Source organism: Jaculus jaculus, chromosome 8 (genome assembly GCF_020740685.1).
Source record: "Jaculus jaculus isolate mJacJac1 chromosome 8, mJacJac1.mat.Y.cur, whole genome shotgun sequence".
Taxonomy (NCBI): Eukaryota; Metazoa; Chordata; class Mammalia; order Rodentia; family Dipodidae; genus Jaculus; species Jaculus jaculus.
The window spans coordinates 80,546,105-80,566,620 of record NC_059109.1 but is presented as its reverse complement, the minus strand read 5'-3'; the positions used below and the strand labels follow the sequence as shown (position 1 = coordinate 80,566,620).

At 48.9% G+C, this 20,516-nt stretch overlaps 1 protein-coding gene and 1 long non-coding RNA gene across 4 annotated transcripts in view; one reads left to right on the top strand and one right to left on the bottom strand.

Moving 5' to 3' along the window:
• Sirpa (signal regulatory protein alpha) overlaps positions 1-17,347 on the bottom strand; it is a 49,799-nt gene extending 32,452 nt beyond the window's left edge. Inside the window, exons 1-2 of one of the 3 annotated variants that reach the window (XM_045156561.1) lie at positions 17,069-17,347; positions 16,466-16,553 (exon numbers count right to left, since the gene is read on the bottom strand). In XM_045156561.1, the coding sequence (XP_045012496.1) occupies positions 16,466-16,544 (79 nt within the window). In that variant the 5' untranslated portion in view covers positions 16,545-16,553; positions 17,069-17,347. The remainder of the gene's footprint in view (positions 1-16,465; positions 16,554-17,068) is intronic. The other 2 variants (XM_012949421.2, XM_045156560.1) reach the window with 2 other exon arrangements.
• On the top strand, positions 17,078-18,112 carry LOC123462803. The gene is made up of 2 exons (XR_006638535.1): positions 17,078-17,307; positions 17,758-18,112. It is a non-coding gene; the product is annotated as an uncharacterized LOC123462803 (long non-coding RNA).
• Positions 18,113-20,516: the final 2,404 nt, after the last annotated feature.

The window sequence follows — 20,516 nt, the reverse complement described above, 5'->3', positions numbered from 1 at the left end:
CAAGAACCACATAAAAGCCAGGCACGATGGCATGTGCCTCTAATCCCAATGCTCAGGAGGTGGAGACAGGAAGATTCCTGGGGCCTGCTGGCTAGATAAACTAGCCAAATTGGTAAACTCTGGGAAACAATGAGAAACCCAATGAACAGGGCTGGAGAGATGGTTTAGTGGTTAAGGCAGTTGCCTACAAAGCTAAAGGACCCAGGTTTGATTCCCCAAAACCCACATACACCAGATGCCCAAGGTGGTACGTATGTCTGGAGTTCCTTTGAAGTGGCTGGAGGCCCTGGTGTACACATTCTATCTTCCTCTTTATCTCTCTCTCACAAATAAATAAATAAAAACTTTAAAAAATATATAAACCTATGGTATTGGGAAGAAGAAACAGGTTTAAAAAAAAAAAAAAAGAAGCTCCCAAGCTGGGGAGATGGCTTAGTGGTTAAGCACTTGCCTGTGAAGCCTAAGGACCCTGGTTCGAGGCTCAATTCCCCAGGAAGCATAGGAAGCATATTAGCCAGATGCACATGGGGGCACACACATCTAGAGTTCATTTGCAGTGGCTGGAGGCCCTGGCACACCCATTCTCTCCCTCCCCCGTCCCTCTCTCTCTCTCTCTCTCTTTCTGTCACTCTCAAATAAATAAACAAACAAAACAAAAAAAATTTAAAGAAAGAAGCCCTAATAAACAAGGTGGATAGCAACCAAGGAAGACACAGATGGCCTCTGGCCTCCATACACATGCGCACACATGTGCATGCACACCTACACACATGCATGCATGCACATACAGTACACATATACAACACACATACAAAAAAAAAGAAACAAACCAAAATCTGAGGGTGCTCAAATTCCTTATATAAAATTTAGTTTTGGGGCTGGAGAGATGGTTTAGTGGTTAAGGCACTTGCCTATGAAGCCTAAGGACCCAGATTCAAGTCCCCAGAATCCACGTAAGCCAGATGCACACGGTGGTACATACATCTGGAATTCATTTGCAGCAGCTGGAGAACCCCCATTCTCTTTCTCTCTCTCTCAATAAATAAGTAAAAATAAAAATACTTTAAAAATTTAGCTACTTGTATATAACTAATATACATCCTCACAGAGCCATGTGTGGTTTAATGACAGAGATGGATCACTGGGCAGTTCCATCATTGTGTGAACATCATAGGGTACTTACACAAAGTTACATAGCATGGCTTCCTGCACACCTATCTATAGGTCATGGGCATGCCCTATCATTATCCCAAATTTCATTATGCAACTCCTGACTATAATACCTAACGTCATGCAAACAAGCACTAAACTATACATTTTAGAAATACATTTTAGAAATAGTAGCAGAGAAAAGGTCTGTGTATGCTCAGTATACATGCAGTCACCACAGGCCTAACCACATTTCTGATCTATGGTTCTCTGAAAGTGCGGATGTGGAATATGAGCCTGTAAAGGCCAAGTAGACACTCATTGACCCTTGCACACAGTAAGTCAGAGAGGGAGATGGGACAAGGATAGGTCAATAAGACAGCAACAGAAGTGGCAAACTGGAATACAGTGTATCACATGATCAGGGCCCCAAGCTGGGCTCTCCATTGTGACCCTGTCCCATCATGGCCTCCTTGGACAGCCCCTCCAGTGCTGTCTGGGTGGGAAAGACCTTGTGTGTTCACCCACTAGTCAATGGTCTAGCAATGCTCTTGCTGATCCTGAGGAAAATGGTCCATGAACCAGTTTTACACTCACTGCAGGCACCCAGGGCTTTAGGGACATGCCTGTTACCAGGTACTCAGTGTCCTGCCTCTTCCCCTTCTCTAGCCATGTGATCTGAGTCTCACATTAGGCACGCAAGAGTCTTCAAGTGTCAGTCTGGGCAAAGCCTGATTCTCATGCTACAGAGTAAAAGAGGAGAGACTGTTCAGGACAAAGGCTGGCCCAGCATCAGCTAGCCTCAGAGGGGTGGAGTTGGCGGCCAAGCGTGTAAGGGACACATGAGGAAACAAACTCACAAAGTCAGGAAGCCACCCAGGGTCATCAGTGGCATTGCCAGCAGCTATGAAGAGCATCAAGTCACCTGCACCATTCTGGTTGGATATGCAGCTGATCAAGGAAAACCAGGTGAATGGGGATTACTGCTTGCAGGAAATGCAAGCCTGGGCAAGGGCAGGGTCTCCTTAAGCCAGCCACAGACACATGCCTGGGCCGCCACTCAATCACCCAAAAGCAGGGTAGTGCCATTAACCCCCATCCCAGTCATGAGGATCATTCTAAAGCTATACATGAGCACCTGCCATATAATGCTGACTCACTTCTAGTCTATTGTCATACTACTGTATTGTTTATATATTTGATTTGCTCCTGATTGTTATAGTCCCTACCACCAGGATGGCAGATCCATAAGATCCTCTTGCCTGTCTCATAGTGGACACTCAAAAGGCTGAAGGAACATATTGATGAACTGTGCAGGGAATCATTTTGTTTGCCCCATGACACTGGCAAAGGCCTCTAAGCCTTTTCCTTCAACTGTTCACTAGAACTAACACTGGCTTACCCAGGAGCTGGTGCCCCACTAACAGTGCATGGGGCTGTGAGTCAGCAGTCTGTGAGGGAGCTTCACTCAGGAGTGGCTGTGGAATGGGAATCTGCACCGGCAAGTAGATAGGCAAGTAGATACAGGGCTATTCTTGTGGTATAGCCAGAGGCCTGTAATCACACTCTGAGCAGGTGACAACAAAATCTGGATCTGGGGAGAGCTGGCTCCCACCCACCCCCACCCTTTTTATTTTTTTTAGCTCCTCTGGAGGTCTTTACCAACTGCATCCAGATTTAGGCAGCTTAATTAATTAGCTAGTGTTTATAAAGCATTTGAAGAATTTTTAAAGTGTGATGTAAGTGCCAGATATTATTTTAATCTCTATGTGTGTGCGTGTGTGTGTGTGTTTTCCCACCAGAGAGCTGCCCCTACCCTTTGCTTGCTGTCTTTTTCTTTTGCTCTTAGGTTTTGTTCTGGGAACTGGGCTTGTTAAAATTCACTCCTGTAGGCCGGGCCTGGGGTCATCATGCTGACATTGCCAATGAAACTACTGTCTGTTCTCCCTGGCCTCCTGGCAGAGCACATAACTGTTCAGGGGCTTGAACCAGAAAGCACCTAGGCAGGCTACATGCTGCCAGCTGGAGGAAAAGTAGAACATCCCTTGAGAAGGCAGTTTGGCAGGATGGACCAACAGAGTGATGGCTGCTCACTAGCCTGTGCTGGGCTCTTCCATGAGGCCGCAACCTCAGGTACACATAAATGTGAGCAACAGGTCAATGACAGGGATGGGGAAGAGAATGGTTCTCCTGCAGGTGGAAATTACAGGTAGCTTCAATAAACCACAAAACCATGATAACACGGGCATTTTTCACGTACAATTTGAAGTAACATGGTGAATATGCAAATAAAACCTGTTTACTATGAAGTATTTAGAGGAAACAGAAGTATAAAAACAGAATAATCTCAAAAATCATCATCAAAGATGATTTTGACACCCTGTAATTAAAATGAGGAAATAAAAGCCTTCAGAAAACTAAGGCCATGTGCTTCATTTATTTCAGCATTTTGGTAACAAGGAGAAACTGAAGATAACTAATCTAATACCCAAGGAAAGGAGACTTGTCCTAGTGGGAATCTACTTGACGGCCAATCCACTGCCATGAAAGACGGTGTAGAATGACAACAGAAATAAGCTGAACTGGTTACTGAATGATAGATGTGGTTTGGTCCCAAACTTCCAGTAGAGGAAAAAGGGCATAAAGGACTACCACTGACCACTTTTGTGGTAGATTTACATGGGATTTCATCTTGGTTTGTGTTGTCTGTGCATTATTTGCAACAGAAGAGCTAAAGGAAAATCTGTACTGTTGTGGCTTTATAAAGTATAACTACTCGTGCACAACTGCAAGGTGCTACCCCAAGGAGTAAAGCGCACCTGTCTTGGGACCATGAATATAAAACTGATGGGGCTATTCTCTTTGTTTTAACATTTGGAATTTTTCAGATTTTCTAAGCTGCATAAACATCATGTACTACATGTAGTGAAGGGGTGTAGTTCTGTGACAGAGCATTTACCCAGCACTGCTCCCCTGACAGAAACACAAACGAATACATATAGTACTTCACTGAGTTTAAAAGAAATCTCTACATGTAATATATATTTGCTGTGTTTGCTGTTTGAATGAACCTCTCCCAAGGATCCTGGCTGTTTCATTCAGTATGGCCTCAGCTCCAGATAAGTGCTTAGGCAGAGTATATGTTCAAAAATATTTGCTGATGAACTGACCAGTCTCATGTCCAGAGAAAATCTGAAATAGTAAGACCAACATCTCCATGTTATGGTGCTCTACCTAGGAATGAGATATATTAAAATCTTTTTTTTTACAGTAAATATTTAATGCTTTGGGTAGAAATGCAAACCATGAAGCAGGACATGTAAATATGTTTTCTATCGGAAAAGTAACTACCCTATAGATTTGTTGCTATGGGGGGTGGTGATGGTTATGGATGGATGTGTCCTTAGCCTTGTGGACATGGTACACTAGTTGCAAGGGCAGATTCTGAGGAAATCATCAAATGAGTACATTTATAATGGACTCAATGCCTTAGCAAAATAGCTCCTACTAATGATCTGATGCTACTCACATACCCCTCCCACAATCCTGCTTTCTTTCTCTTCTTCCACTAGTCAAGATGTCAAACCTTGGTTACTGTACCAAATGCCACAAAGAGATATAAGAAAAGGCTGAGAATTCACTAGCAGGCTTGGAATCATACACTTCACTTAAAAAAAACTGTGTATGTGTGACTTCTAAGAAAATGAAAATCACTTTCACAAGTAGAAAAAATAGGAACAGGTGCTTTTTCTAATGGGAAAACCCAGTCAAAATTAGAAAGTCAAGCTTGTGGGGAGACAGTTCTAATGATCCCTGAATGTGAGTCCTCCCAGACCCTTATCATTAGATGAGGTCACATCTTATGTACACATTTCCTGAGAACCACCCTTGCTCAGGTAGGCACTTGTTGCCACTGTCTCCAAAGAGCAGTGGGCTATCAAAGCAGACTACAAAGGCCACAGGGATAGGATGGAGGACACCCTTAGGTCTCAAAAAACTGAAGGAGCTCTATAGCCTAGTTAGAACTCTGGCACTGCCCAGGGCTCAGCATCCCAAGAAGCCTTGATACCCTCATCCCTCAGCATAAGCAATGGGATATCCCTTCCTCACCACCATAAGTATTCCTCAACCTCAGGGGCTGAGGTTTATCACCTGCACTGTAGTACCTTGAAATGGTTAATCTTTATTGCCAACTGAATTTGAGACTGGAGAGGAATACCTCTGAATGTGTCTATGAGGATATTTACAAAGAGAACTGAGAGGCAAGTCCCACCCCGAATGTGGATGGTACCAATTCATGGGGTGGGAGATCCAAGGAAGTAAGGGGGGATAGAGAAAGCCTGATAGGAGCTAGCATTTCTTTTTCCTGTCCACCATGAAAATGCTCCTCATCCACATGCACATCCACCTACCACCATGATGTTCTGCCCAGGTGGACAGGGCCAAGCAACTGTAGACTGAATACTCTGAAACCATGAGCTAAAGTAAATCTTTCCTCCTTCAGGTTCTTCTCCTTTTTCTGGTATTCTGGCCATAGCAATGCTAAAGTACCAACACACCACCTCACCAGTACTATCTCTGGTACTTTCTGGTTGTGACTTAATGGATATGTGTGCAAATGTGTGCACATGAGGGCTGGGGCATGGCTCAGATGTAAAGTGCTTTGCTTAGTGGGGTCAAGGTGTGAAAGTATGCACGTGAGGGCCTGGGGGCATAGCTCAACTGTAGAGTGCTTTGTGTAGCATGGTCAAGAGCCTGGATTCAATATTTAGCACCAGTACCACCAAAAAATAAAAAAAAAAAAGCATGTGTGAACAATGTGCTTAATGTGCTCAAAAGCACATGCACACACACACACATGTGTATATACACAAGTGTGCAGAGCACAAACATCCACGCCATATATTTAGGTGGGCACAAGTGGACTGTGAGCCACATGTGAATAGATGGTGCACATGTACAGAACATGTTAAGAGTGTCATACAGGAGTGTGTCCAAATGGGGAGCTAGTAAACAGGGCATGGGGCTGTGAACCATGGGAGGAGAGTATATGAACTGTGAGTGGCCTGGTGGGGAAGTATCTGAGGGTGTGAGCAAGTGTGTGGGTGCATGTAAGTATGTGCACAGAGCCTGAACGAGGCATGCACATAAATAGCATGGTGTGTACACAGGTGTGTGTTTATGCAGATGGGCACATGTGGGAGAGTGAGTGCCCAGGTGAGGATGTGTATAATACTTAGGGGCAACAGAGCCCAGGGACCACTGTCTGCACATTCTCTGTGACTGTGAACCTGTCCTTATGAGTGTGGCAGCTGGGAATATGCCTGGCTTGGATGAGAAGGCAGAATGAGATGCTCATGATGGGTGGCCAGAGGAGGGGCAGGAGGGCTGCTGCTCTGAAGAGGAGGAGATAACCTTCCAGAGCACCTGTTGACTATATGCTGGCCAAAAGACACGACGAACAGGCTATCTCACAATTGTCCAGCTGGGCACCAAGGGAGAAAGTGCCCGGGGCTGGGTTCAGAAGGGGACTGGCCCACAGCATGGCTGTGTGGATCCACAGTCCCATGTGAGGAGACCAAGGCTCTGACAGCCATGGCTAGGCAACAGTTTCCTCTGAATGATTCATTCATGCCACTTCCTAAAGCTCCCTCTGCTGCCACTGTTGTCCTAGATATACAGGACATGGAGCAAGGAAGTCAGGTTTGCCTTGAACAGTTTATTCTGTGGGCATCCTGGGAAGAAGCAGTAGCTACAAAATGGATTATGAGTGTCACAAAAGGCGGCTTATGGATGAGATCTTCAGAGAGAAGAGGAGGAATCCAGGAAGATTTCAGCCCCTGAGGGGTGGCTCCTGAGCCAGGCTTTGGAGGTTGACAAAGGCTGGGTGAAGGCAGGCATTCCAGAAGGAGCCACATGAGCGAAGATGCAAAGGTGAGGCAAGGCCATCAGGTGTTGGAACTAGGGCAGAGTGCTTGGAATGTGCTTCACAGTAAAGTGGAGTGAGGATGACTTGGAGCTGGGCTAAACTGGCAACCAGAAGGATGACTTCAGGTATGCATTTAAAGGGCAGGCCATCAATGAGCATTCTGCTTGCACCACTGGACAGACCCATATTGGTGGAGGTACCTGTATTGTAACAGGAGTTACCACCTGCCCTGAAGAAACAGTCAGGGACACATGTCCTTGTCAAAAGGCAGGTATCTCTGCTTTACCTCCATTCTGAACAACTTCTGAGGATTGGATACACTGTCACATGCCTAATGGCCTCTGAGTCTCAGTAAACTCCTAAGTGTCCAGACAGTGCCCAGCTTGGGCTTAGGGCCAGAGGCCAGCTCTCAATCCCAGTGGGTGATATCTCCATAGTGATGACTTGGCAAAGTTCCTTTTCCCTAAGCTTCCATATCCTCACTTGTAAGTAAGCAGGGCTCATCCCCGTTCCTATTCAGGAGTGCTGCTCTGCCATGACGCGAGTTGACTGAGAACCACACAGTTGGTTTCTGATCCTTCTCTGACATGTCCCACCACATCCACTAGTAGGTCTGTGGCTCAACTTCCAAGCTATGGCTTGGATACTGCCTTCCTCTTGACACCTCCCCCATACCATCATCTCTTGCACTCTTATATCAGCAGCCTCCTGTTCTCCACCTCATCTCTCTGTAGCCAGAGCAATCTTTAAGTCTCAATTGGGCAACATCCTTCCTTTTTTCCCCTCCCAAGACTCCTAGTGTTCTGGGTTCTCTGTTATACTTATAATGGCCCTCAGGGCCCCACAGCCTTGCTCACTCACAATCATACCAGATTTTCTGCTCACCATAGAGCCTCTGTACTTTCATTTCATGTGTCCAGAACTCTCTTCTCTTGTATGTCTAGACACCTGGCTCCTCCTCTCCCTCAAGCCTATCTAATAGGTTTTTCCTGGCCACCTTTAAGAAATAGTACTTACTCCCCCGCCCATGTCTCTTGGTCTGATTTTTTTTTTTTACATTTCACCTACCTCTCGACATACTGAACATTTACTTGATGCTTTCAGTGTCCAATTCTCTGCCCTATACTTACTTATAAGTGCTTTGAGAGCAGGGACTCAGTTTCCTCCCTCAGGATCAGAGCATTTGCTGAATGTTATGCTTTGGTTTGGATTCTCATCCTCCATGGACCCCAGGAAGTGTCCAAACTCCTCTGGACCTCTGTCTTCCTTTGTAGAATGGGAATGACGGTGGTGTTGGGTGTATGCTAAAGATAGAATGGGCTAGTATGCTTTAACTAGCTTGGCAAACTAGCTTAGTGCTACACTCGACAGAGTAAGTGCTTGGGGCAGGCAGCTATCCCCATGCAGTTGAGTATTTAAAGGCGAAGGGGACAACATATGACCAGGTCCTTAAGCTGGAATAGCTAAGGATTCTTTCTGCTTAACATTATGCATGAGACCACTCCACGAACGACCTGTGCAGGTTAGCACAGGGCCAGTGATTCCAATGAGCAGTAGCTAAGTTCAGATGGAACCTGGAGGTGACAGAGAAATACTTGTGGCCCAAATCTCTTTGCACAGTGGCAGGGAAAGAACTGTAAACACACATGCACTATGATTTTCCTTTGAACTCTGATGGGCCTCTGGTGAGCAGAAATTGCTTGGAGAGCTCACAGAGGTCACTACCATCACAAACACTTATCTTGATGCCTCGGCAACCTCTATGGACCTTCTTGCCACCTCCCCAATTTTCAGAGCAATTATGATTATGTGAGGTCCAGAGAGGCAGGAGCCCAGTCACCTCCTCCCAATCTCCAGTTTTGACTTGCTCTGAGACAGGTTCTACTGCTGCCCAGCATGGCCTCTCAGGCAACAGGCAGACTGGACAGGCCTGCAAGGTGAGCATCCTCTGGATGAAGACATGGAGCCCAGGAGGCAGATCATAAGCATGGGAGCCAGGCACCACCCTATGCCAGTGCTTCTCCCAAGACAGGGCCTGCAGCTCAGGCTTCTGCATTTGCTGGCTGCCAAGGATGTGCACACATATTCCCAACTGACATAAAGGCCCCCTTAAAAGCAACATGCATTTATCAAACAACATTTGCCAAGGTTCTTGTGCACTCTGCTGCCAGCAGAAGACAACTTCTGTTCACTGATTCTTCCATTGAGCTTGTGCAGCTCTCTAAGCACTTTCCATGGCTGGATTTTCTTAACCCTCTACAGTCCCTGTATGGGGGAGAAACAAATAATAAGACTGTGATAGTGGGTCCAATCTGCAGATGGGAAGCTAGAGGTTCAGAGCAGGAAACAAAAAAAAGTCTGCCCCATTTTCAGCCAGAAAGGGGCACATGCTGGGTTCTGACTTGCAAATGAGCTCACAGTGAGTGTCCCTGGCATGGCCTCCCCTACCAGACGAGTAGACATAGGATGAGACAGGCATGCTAGACAGCTAAGGTACCACAACTGGGAAAGACTTACTGATCTCCCAGCCAAGCCTCTCCTTCAGAGGGCTTCAGCCTGCCTGTTAGCAGGTCCAAGTGAGTGGGGACTCCCTTGCCCTTTGGAGCCCCAAATTATATTATGAGGATAGACTGTAACAAGACTGTAAAGATGCCTAACAAACACAATCCTCCCTGAGTGGGATAGGCCTCAAGTCTGGAGCCTCTGCAGGGACCCAGCAGGACAGGGCAGTCATTCTACTTCAAGTACCAGACTGAGGCACAGGGAGAACAACATCTTGTTGAAGGCCATGGGGTATCCAAGTGCTCTGACTTGCCCTCATCTGTCTGTCTGTCCTTACCACTCCCCACCAGACTGCCTTGCTTTATAATGACCCTTAGGGAAAGCAGACTAGAGTGGGGTCCTCCCAACCTACTCTGAACCCAGAGTGTGCAGCCCTTCCCACACCATGCTCCTAGCAGTTGCCTGCAGTCATCAGTCCACTAGCCATCCTGGAGTCTGAAATGGGTGAGTCTATGCAACTAGGATTTAAACACAAGCTCTGAGGCTGCTTGAGTTATGGACTTGTTGTGCTTCCTAGGACCTTAACATGATGAGATGGACAGTCTTAGTTCAGGCCACAAAGGTGACTACGTGGCAGTTGGAGGAACAGTCTTTGCCTGTGCAACCTCATAGCTCCTAGCCTCCTCTTTAAAGGGGAGTTGTACCCACTTTGTTCCTCCATTCCACCAATGTGGATTAACCCACCTACTGTGCACCAGGTGCTGGGCGACCAGTGGTAAATAAACCAGATATCAAACCAGGCATTATCCCCACTCCCCCACAGCCTAGTGGAGGAGAGAGATCTGAAGCAATGAAACAAGTAGTGAAACAGCTAGGAAACAAAAGGGCTAATGTGTTCATTGGGGTTTACTTTTCCATTCTCACTAGAACATTAGCTCCACCAGAGCAGGTGGTTTTGCTTATCCTGTTCACAATTACATCTCCAAGAACCTGTAGTAACTATATTATTAAACATAGTAACTATGTAGTTATATACATAGCAGTATATAAACATAGTAACTGCTCCATCTACTGGCCTCTACCACATGCTCAAAAATATTTGTTGAATCTTTATGATTAAAACAACCCTAATAAGGACAGCAAAGTGATCAAGAGTAGACCAAGAGTAGGCTTGGATCTTAGCTTTAATTCTCCCAAGCCAACTGGCCTTGGAGGGAGCCCAGTTTGGCTTTGGAAAGGCTCACTCTTCCTATTTGTAAAATGGGGAAGGATTTATGCTGTTTGGCTTGCTGCATCAAACAGCAGTACATGGGAAGAGATGGGATTTGAGCACCCATGGGGAATGGCTGTATCCAGTATTCTCGGTTCTACATTCCCTATGCTTCCTCACATCACAGTGAGGCCAGGAAAGACAAGAATGGCAGACAGCTGATCAGCATCAAGGCTGAGACCATTACATCATTCCTTCTCATGTTTTGCCTGTTTGGAAATTTCAAAATGGAAGGATATGCAAGAGCTAACATGTGTTAAGGGCCCAGTCCATGGCAAGCACATGTGCGCTGAATATTCTCTGTCACCGCAGGCTTCCATTTCTGGAGGATGTGCATGGTCAGCTTGGAGAAAGGGAGTAGAGACAGTTCCATCATGGTCCCCCCCTTCCCTACACACACACACACACACACACATACACACACACTCATTCTCTCTCTTTCTCTCTACTTCTCTCTCTCTCTCTCTCTCGCCATCTCTCCCGGTGTCTGCTCGCTCCCACTTCTGATCTCCTCTGATCCCAGCACCTGACATCCTAAGCTCTACACTGATCTGCAGCTTCTAACAACTCCATACTCCAAACAGATGTGCCAGGAAATCCTCCAGACATAAAGGACCATGCTGTTCATTTCCCATTTCTGCTGTTCCACAGCAACCTGAACACAGGCCTGGCAAGACACTAGGCAAGGAAGTCACATCCGGCCAGGGCCAGGAACCCTGGAGCGAAAAGGAAGACAGCACTGGCTATCACAGGAGATGCTTCCCTTTCCAACATGGGGATGCAAACACCTCTTGGTAACACCTGCTGTCTCCACCTCCTGGAGTTTACACTGATCAACAGAAACATAAGAAAAGCATCCAGAGAGCAGGATGGCAGCAACCCTGGCATCATTCTCCCTATCTGCCAGCAAGGCTGAGAGAGGTCTAAAGAATGGTGGGAAAACTAACAGGGCAGGCTCTGCAGCTAGCTGACTAACCTGGTGTGTCCACCTCATGCTGACACCATGGCCCTGGACCAGCCTCTTCTCCTCACTGGTTGGTGGGTCAGGTGATCAGTGGCAGTGTGCACTACCAGGGTAGTTCTGAGACCCACTGGGGTCACACACACCAGTGCCGAGCACTATGAGCATGATTACTACTTTCTCATAGCCTTCAAGACCCTGTCAGAACTCTGGCTTTCACAGTGGCAAAGGCCAGCACACACCAGTTTTTAAAAGGCTTGGCCTAGACCACAGGCCACTCACGGTGGGCTCTTCCAGCCCCCTTCTCTGGCTGTGGTAGTGAGGAGGTCCCAGGCTCCGCCAGCTTTCCAAGACTAAGAGGCCACAGTCTCAGACCTGTGAGTCCAGAGGGAGACACTAGAGGATGGCTGGGCCCACAGACAATTAAATCAGGGAGCTGTTTTTCTCTTTATCCCCCAACAGCAGAAAACTTCAGGGGAAAATGGCATGCTGGGCCAAACTGATACTCGCTCACAGCCCTTCTTTTCTGAAAGCCTACTGTGTGTAGGAGTTGTGCTTGGTACGTTATGAAAGTCTATCACAATTTTATAAATGAGCAAGTCAAAACAGGATGAAACAATGATTGCCCAAGAGCTGTTACTTACTGAGTGCTGAGTATATACCAGCCATACTTCAAGCATCATGTGAGCTTGCATTAATTAACTTACTCCTTGAGAGAGACATGTTCATAGGACCCCTACTTTACAGAAAAGAAAACTGAGAAGTTCCGTAAATTGTCCAAGTAGGTGGCAGGGCCAGGCCTGACATGTAGAGTTTTGGTGCTGTCTTAGCACTAGGCCATGCTGTGTCTGTGTGGAGAGACTAAGTAGCCATACATCTGCAGAAGCTTAAGCTTATTTGAGTGTTAAACATGCAATGCACTTCGTCACAAAACAAGGAAGAAGTAACAAGAAGCCTCAGAAAGGGACAGATAAAACCCTAGGGGAGGATCAGGGGGCAAGTATGGCAAGCCTGGAAGGATGACGTTTATGACGGTAGGAACATCAGAGGCAAAGGTGTAGAGATAAATGGCTAGTTAAGGGCATGAATTTGTCCAAGACCTGAACTGGGTTAGGCTATGTTAAGAGATGTTCTACAAATCAAATGCCTCTTGTTCACATGGTTGGGTTCCACTGGAACAAATCCGGTCCAACTCAGCAGTCTCCCAAAAAAGAACTCAGTGGGTCTCTTGGGTGTGAATGTGCTTGAGTGGCTAGCCAGATTTAGGTGTTGTAGGGAGGAAGCCCTGCTACTTTGCAGCATGTTCACAGGTCAGCCTGGTGGCACACATGTTGCCAGAAACAAGGTCTGTGAGGGACACCTAGGCTCTGCTATATTTTGTTTTTAAAAGAAAACCTGGACCAAGAGCTTATCATTTTGGAGCTAGGGAAGTGGTATGATCAGAGTTGTGTTGAAAGGCCAGAAGTCTGAGCGCATGTTAAAAAAAAAAAGAAGAAGAAGAAGAAGAATGGTGGGGAGGGCTCCTACCAACCCAAGAATACAAGTAAGAAATAACCTGTCGCACAGAGCCATTGGAAGCAGCAAGCTGGTGTGTGTGGGATCCATACAACACTTTCAGACTCCCTCTTTCCCGCCCCCTCTCCATCTGTTGCAAAGGGCATGGGGAAGATTCAAGGAGGAACATTCCAGCACTGGGGGCCCAGAACTCAGCAGCCCAGATGGGGGTGGGGGGTTCTTATAGAAGCCATATCACTGATGTGTAGTCATCTGTGAGACCAAGGAGCTGCTATTGTTCAGCACCCAATGCTCACAACTCAGCCAGAAGCTTCTTCCCAGAGAAGCCCTCCTATAACTCTCCCAAACATCAGGGATTTGCTCCTCTTAACCCTCCAGCACGGCCTGCATAGTCCTGATTAAGTAATTAATTTCTCCCCCTAGAAGCCACAGAGCAGGAATCCCAACTCCCTTACCACTGACTCCTAGGACAAGTTGGTTCCCGTTTTTGACTCAATTTTTCTCATTTGTAAATTGGGGAAAAGCCAAGGGGTCCATGATTGACAAATGAGATTCTGCAGATAAGCACTGGGCCCTCAATGCAATTAGCAGTTAATAAACACAGGCTCTTCTCCCTCTCTCAACACATCATCAGGACTTCATACATGCTGAGTGACTGCAGACTAAGGAATGAATCAGCTCATGTGTCTCCACAGGATTAGCAAAGGGATAATTAACAGCCACAAAGTACCCAGAGAACACCACAGCTTCAAGGGGCCTTCCAAGAGCCATGTCATCAGAGTCAACCCCCTCCCACCCCTTCTTTTCCTATGAAAGAGGAAGCGAGAACCACCTAGGAAAGTACAGAGGGGCTACCAGCATGCCACATTCTATTCAAGGAACACAGGTTCACTGCAGGGCACCTCTGCCTCCTAAAGCTGGAACCCAACCTGGCTTGGCTGCCTCCTGCTCAGAGCAAAGGAGTTCATCTGAGGGCTCGGGTGAGTCTTTGCAAATGTCTCAAAGGTTGAGGGCTCCAGCTGCCCGTGTCCCCATCTCCCTCAGAGGAGTGTCGTCAGCCCCCGTATGGGCTCCAAGAAGCCATGATGACTTCATAGGAACTTTTTAGAATTTCCTTTGGGCAGCATTTATGCTGCATGCAAGTTTCTTTAGAAACTTGTTCCCCTGACTCCCCCAGCCAGTAATTCACATGACCAGCTCCCTTCACCCCAAAGAGTGATCATGTGAAGCCCAGTAATCATGTGACCTCCCAGGATGGCAGTTCTGCCTGAGACACTCGCAGTCATTCAATCCAAAGCCATCTTCCCAAGCTGACATTTGGGTTTCTCTCTTGAACAAACTCATTTTCTTAGAAAATTGGACAACTGCCTTCTTCTACCTTCCTGCCCTTCCATCCTGCCCCTCTTCTGCTTTGTTGTAAATTCCATGTCCTGATCAATGGAGACAGAGGCCAGCAGATGCTGGAAGTTCCCTTCTCCAGCCAAGCCAAGTAAATTCCATGCCCAGTTCCAGGGAATGACCAGGATCCCAGCAGACAGACAGTGAAGGATATTGGGAGGCTGAAGCTGAATGGCCATTCCTTCCCCACCACCCTCACCAAAGAACTCATGCTCACCTCCTAAGATTTATTTACTTCCAATATAATGTGGATCCCACCACTGCCCCCACTTTTTCAGGTTATTGATGCTGAATGAATTGGAACGGAAGTTTTATGGCCCAATCTTTGCCATTTTATAGATTGTTTTTATAGGTGAGGTGGGTGAGTATATGCTCATAGGAAAGGTGCTGGCAATCCTGTACAGCACCCAGGAAGGGCAGGCTGCCTATCTGAACTTGTTAATCAGCATCATCACTCATTTGCCAGGAACTGAACCACAGGGTCCTATTCAGAGAAGGGTCTGGAACACATGTTTAGAAATTAACTTGGGATCAGAAATTCAGCACTTTGGAGAGATGTGTGTGTGTTTCCAAGCACGGAGAATGGCAGGGCAGGACTGAGGCTTTTTTTCCCTCATAGGTGCTCAGTCAACCCAGCAAGGACTCAACAGTAACTGAAAAGAACTGGGAGTGGAGTGGGAGCGCCTTTTGGATTCCTGGGGCTCAGGGGAAGTTGCAAGTCCCAGAGAGCTGATGGCCACCCCCATCTTCCATCCACTCAGCTGATTCTCTCTCCCTCGCTGGTATCAGATGGCTACCAGGCTCCAGGCAAATGGAGGGATACTGATGCCATCTTTGCCTTCTTGCAAAAAGAAGCTCCCCATAACACACCTTCCCAGAAGCCTTAGGCGAGCTCTCTGTTCTCTCACTCCTTTAATGCCTTCACACCCAGGAGACCCAAGGTCTTGCAAAAGATGCAAGACTCCTGAATGGTGACCTCACCTCTTGGCGAACACACAGTAGCCTTCAGAGCTTGCCTGCTGGAGACAGCCAGATGTTTGACGTAGCCCAACAAAAAGGCAAGCTCAGAGCCACAGGTAACAGAGCACCTGAACAACTGCAGGGAGCTGCTGGAAGCTTCCTTCAGCAGAAGGATTGGGGGGGGGGGAGCCAGAACTGGAGGGAAGGAGGGAGGCTATCGAGGGGGAGGCTGTGCCACCACAAGACAATCCATCTGTTTACCCCAGGGTCTAATGATGCAGAGAGACATACCGGGTCTCCCCACACACACTAACGAGAGGGAGAGCTCACTCTTCCTTCATTCCAACAGCCTGTTTCATTCCGGTCAGTGCAGAGGAAAGACCTCTGCCCCCACCCTCTCTGAGCTCCAAGTCACAGTCTATAAAGCTGAAATCTATAGACAGAGCTGCTGGGGTAGCCAGGCACTCTGTTCTGAAAGCCACCGCTGGCCTGCTTCCCCCATTAGACTGGGCAGGGAGGGGTTGGAGTGAACCCTCTCATCCCGGTGTCCCTGCGGGTTCAAGACCACACAATTAAGTCCACAGGAATAGACACTCATAGGGAGAGTTCTCCCCTGACTCCTATCACGAGCTGTGTGACCTTGGCCAAGTGGCTGGCCCTCTCTGGCCTCAGTTTCTGCATCTGTAACCCAGGTTACAGCTCTCCACATTAGAAGGACGATAGAGCGCGAGGCCTGGGGTCGCAGTTTGGGGAGGGCAGCGGGGTTGACTGGGGTGCTTACCTGGCCAGAAGCAGGACGCGGCGAGCAGCAGGCAGAGCAGCGGCCCGAGGCGGCCGGGGACCAGGCCGGCGGGCTCCATGGGCCGCGGCTGCGGAGCAAGGAGGGAGAGCGGAGGTGAGTGCGCGCGGCGGGCGGCGGGCGGCGGGCGGGCGGCGCGGGCCGGAGCGGGGAAATGACTGAGGTCCCCTCCCCCTCCCAGCCCGCCCGAACGCTGCCCGGGGCCGCCGCCGCCGCCGGCTTCGCTGCACACCCCGCTCCCGAGCTCCGGACGCGGAGCCCGCAGCCACCCCGAGCGCGCGACACGCGCAGCCTGGGCCGGCGGGAGAGAGCAAGGGCCCCAAGGGAGCCCGGCAGAGAGCGAGACTGGGAGGCGGGCGGCGGGCGGCGGGCGAGGGCGGGCGGGGAGAGCGAGCGCGGGGCGGCGCGCGGAGCGGAGGCGCCCGCGAGGCCAGCGCGAGGGCGGCCGGCCGAGCGCCCCTGCCCCGCCCCCCCGCCGCCGCCCCTTCCCGCGCCGCCGAGGCCCGCGAGCCGGGCCGCGACGCCGCCCGCTCGGGGTCGGTGCGGGCGCCGAGTGGTGGGAGCGCCCGGGCCCGCCGCGCTCACTTCGCGCAAACTTGTTTTCCTATGGCGGGCGCCGCGGGCTGCTACATCCTCCTCTTAAGGTGGACTGGGGAAGTTGCGGCCGGCCGCCCCGGCCCGCCGCCTCCCGCCGCCCGGGGAGAGCGGGAGAGGGGCCGAGGGGCTTCAAGCGGCGAGGGCGCAGCAGCGGGCCGAGGAGAAGACGGAGAGGGCTGCCTTTTGTCCCCTCCCCGGTGGCCCTGGCGCTGGTCCCCGAGCAGAAGGTCCGACTGAGGGCGGGTGGGTGCGGGCCAGAGGGGCCCAAGTCTTTCGGAGCTCGTGGTGCAGCCAAAGCAGGAAGTGAATTCAGGGGGAAGGGGGAGAGGAAGGAGAGAGTGTTGGTACAAAAATAGCGTGTGTGTAGGAAGGACTTCAGTGCTGCCTGGCAAAGAGGCGCTGGGGGAGAAGAGCGGGAAGGGGGCTGTGGCAAAAGGAGAATGGGGAGCCTTGCCCCCAGAAGGAGGTCTTCGGCCAGGGCCTCCCCATCAGGGAGGGCAGATTGAGGGTGGAGAAGACCCAGGCAGAGCTGTGCTGGGAGAGGAGCACCTGAAGGCTCAGGCTCTAGGAACATGACAGTCTGAGGGAGATGACAGGAGAGAGCTGAGTCCAGAGGCCTGGAATCCCAGAGGACAGAGCCTCCCAGACTGTGTAACCTAGCTCTGTCTTTCCTTCAGGGAGTGATGTTGCAGGAGCAGCCACTATCAGTGCTCTGGCCCTCTACAGAAGAAGGCTCTCCAGGAGACAGAAGATGGGAATCAAGACTCTCCAATAATGGCAGTTTCTGGGTTGAAGCAAACTAAGAGAAAATCTATTTCCCTCCCCACCATGGCAGTTGAGGGACATAATGGAACAAAGTAGAAGCAGGCCCAGCCCATAATTGTAGAGGATGTTGAGGCCCAGAGAGGAAGGCACTTTGCCTCCTCCAAGCCTAGGTTAAAAGCATTTTACATCATGGCACCCCTGCTCTGGCACCCTGGTCAAATAAATGCCTGGTTCTGCTTTTCTGCCAGGGAGCAACTGCCTAGCACAGCGACTAGCCTCCTTGGTTCATCCTTTGCCCACAACTTACAGGCTGTTGACTCAGAGAAAGATGCTTCTGTCCTCAGCCTCCTAGGAAACAAGGTCAAGGGGAGCATCAATCTAGAAAGGCTATTGGGAGGGTTTCATGAGCTGATGTTTGCACTGCATTTTAAAAAGAGGCTATTAGTGTACTAAGAGTAGGGACAATCTTGGATAAATAAGTGTTTAACAACAGTCTGTGGGGACCCACAGGGTTCCAGGCAGCACTGGGAGAACAGAAAAGTTGCATTTGTTTGGGTCTGAAGGATTACAACAGAAATCTGTCCTGGAGGAATTCACATACTAGTAGAGAAGACAAGGCTAGGCAAGTAGAATTAACACACAAGATCCATTCGTGTAAGGTAGGTTTGTGTGTGTGTGTCCCATTTAGGTAAGGGCAGCAAATAACAAAGTGAAGATAAAGGGGTCCAGAGGCTAGCATGTCTGGAGGGATTCAGCTAGGAGGCCTCAAAGGCTGTATTAGTTGTTTTTCTCATTGCTATTACCAAATACCTAACACAAAGAAACATAAGGGAAGAAAAGTTTATTTCCGCTTACAGTTCAAGGGAACGCAGTCCATCAAGACAGGGAAAGGCATTGTGGCAGGAACAGGTTCCATTGATTCTGCTGGCAGGCAGACAGGATAGATCAAGGGATGCTTGTTCTCAGCTGGCTTTCTCCTTTTGATTTAGTCCAGCCCATGAAAGGATACCAAAGGCAGATAGGATAGATTTTCCTACCTCAATTAACCTAATCTAGAAACTCCTGCATAGACATGCCCAGAGATTTGTCTCCTAGGTGATTCTAGATCCAAATTGACCACTGAGATTAACCATCACAAAGGCCAAGAGAAAAGCCTCCACTTATTCTGCAGATAGGAACCACAGGAGGGTTTCAGGAAGGACACACCATGTCTGATTTATGTGTTCAAAAGGCCACTGTGAGTGAGGGTGTGATGGAGGAAAGTGAGTGTGGAATAAGAGTGTCAGGCAGGAAACATCTGGGGTGGTCCTAGCATTGGAGGTAGGCCACTGGGAGAGTCTCTGACTCTTTCAGCTACTCCTGGCACCACTATGAAGGTGACCAGTGAGGCCCTGCAAAAATTCAGCACCAGAATCCACCTGGAGTGGGAGGAGCCAGAGCCTACTGCCCTAGGCTTTTGTAGCAGACAGACCTGCCTGGGATTAGGAAGTAGGGGATTAGGAAGAATAATAATTGCACCACCTGCTATTTATATATATAGTACCTTTGGCAGAGGCATGCAACAGGGCTTCTCAACACAGTGTCCTTCATAGCCTCCCCCAAGGTGGGGGGGGGTGACTTCTGTTTATATAAAAATCACCTGTACCCACCCATTGGTACTGAGGGCCACTGAGACCCCTGGGCAGATGGATAAATGAAGTGGCAGGGTACAGCCTGCCTGAGTCACATAGAGAGATGACAGATAATTGATGTGAATAGCAGCTGGTCTGAGCTGCCTTGGTTAAAATTTAGATGCCTCATCTGGATGTCACTCATTCTAGCACTTTCCAGTATACATTAAGCATCTACTATGTACCGTGCAGTGTGCTAGGCAGTGAGGATGTGGTCACTGGTAAGAACAGTAAGAACAAACCAGACAAAGTCCCTGTGCTCAAGGAACTGACACTATAGTAGGAGAAACAGACCATCAGGGGAAATGTTTCTTCTGTCAGGCAGGGATCTGTGCTGCAGGCAGAAAAACAGGGAAGGGCCAGGAATGCTGGTGAGGGAATCTAAGGGGCCAGTGTTATTTCAAAATGTATGTGTGCCCTTCTCACAATTCCTCACTCAACAGGCAGGGATCCTTTAACCACTGCAGAACTGGTCCCACCCCTTCCCTACTGGGAGGGAATTGCTGGAAAAGGATTTGAGTGAGCAAAGGAGGGATGGTTCAGGAGCTTCAAAGCTAAAACTGCTCATTTCACTTTTGCAACTTGAGCAATTGTTATATTTATTTATTTAGTCATCTTTATTTACTTTGAGTTTGCCTCAGCCTGTGAAATAGAAATAACAAGGTCAGTCCTGATTCAAGGGGTCACTAGTGGCGTGGATATGAATGCAACAGCAGTAGGAAGTACCTGGTTTTGGGCTCTTCTGGAGTGGTAAGGTCATCCTTGCATGTGCCAGGCCTTTCCACCCTTGAGCCCTTACTTAGTAAGTTCCAACAACCCATTGAGTGTCCAGAGGTGAGGAGCAAGTCCACACAGAAACCAACTTGACCAGGACCACTCTGCCAGGGCATGCTGGGGCCTGCAGGGACCCTGTGCTGGCATAGCTTTGCCTACACTTGTTTCTGCTTCCCATAGCCCTGGGCCAGCATCAGCAGGCCAGCCCGCCAGGCTGCCTTGTGTGG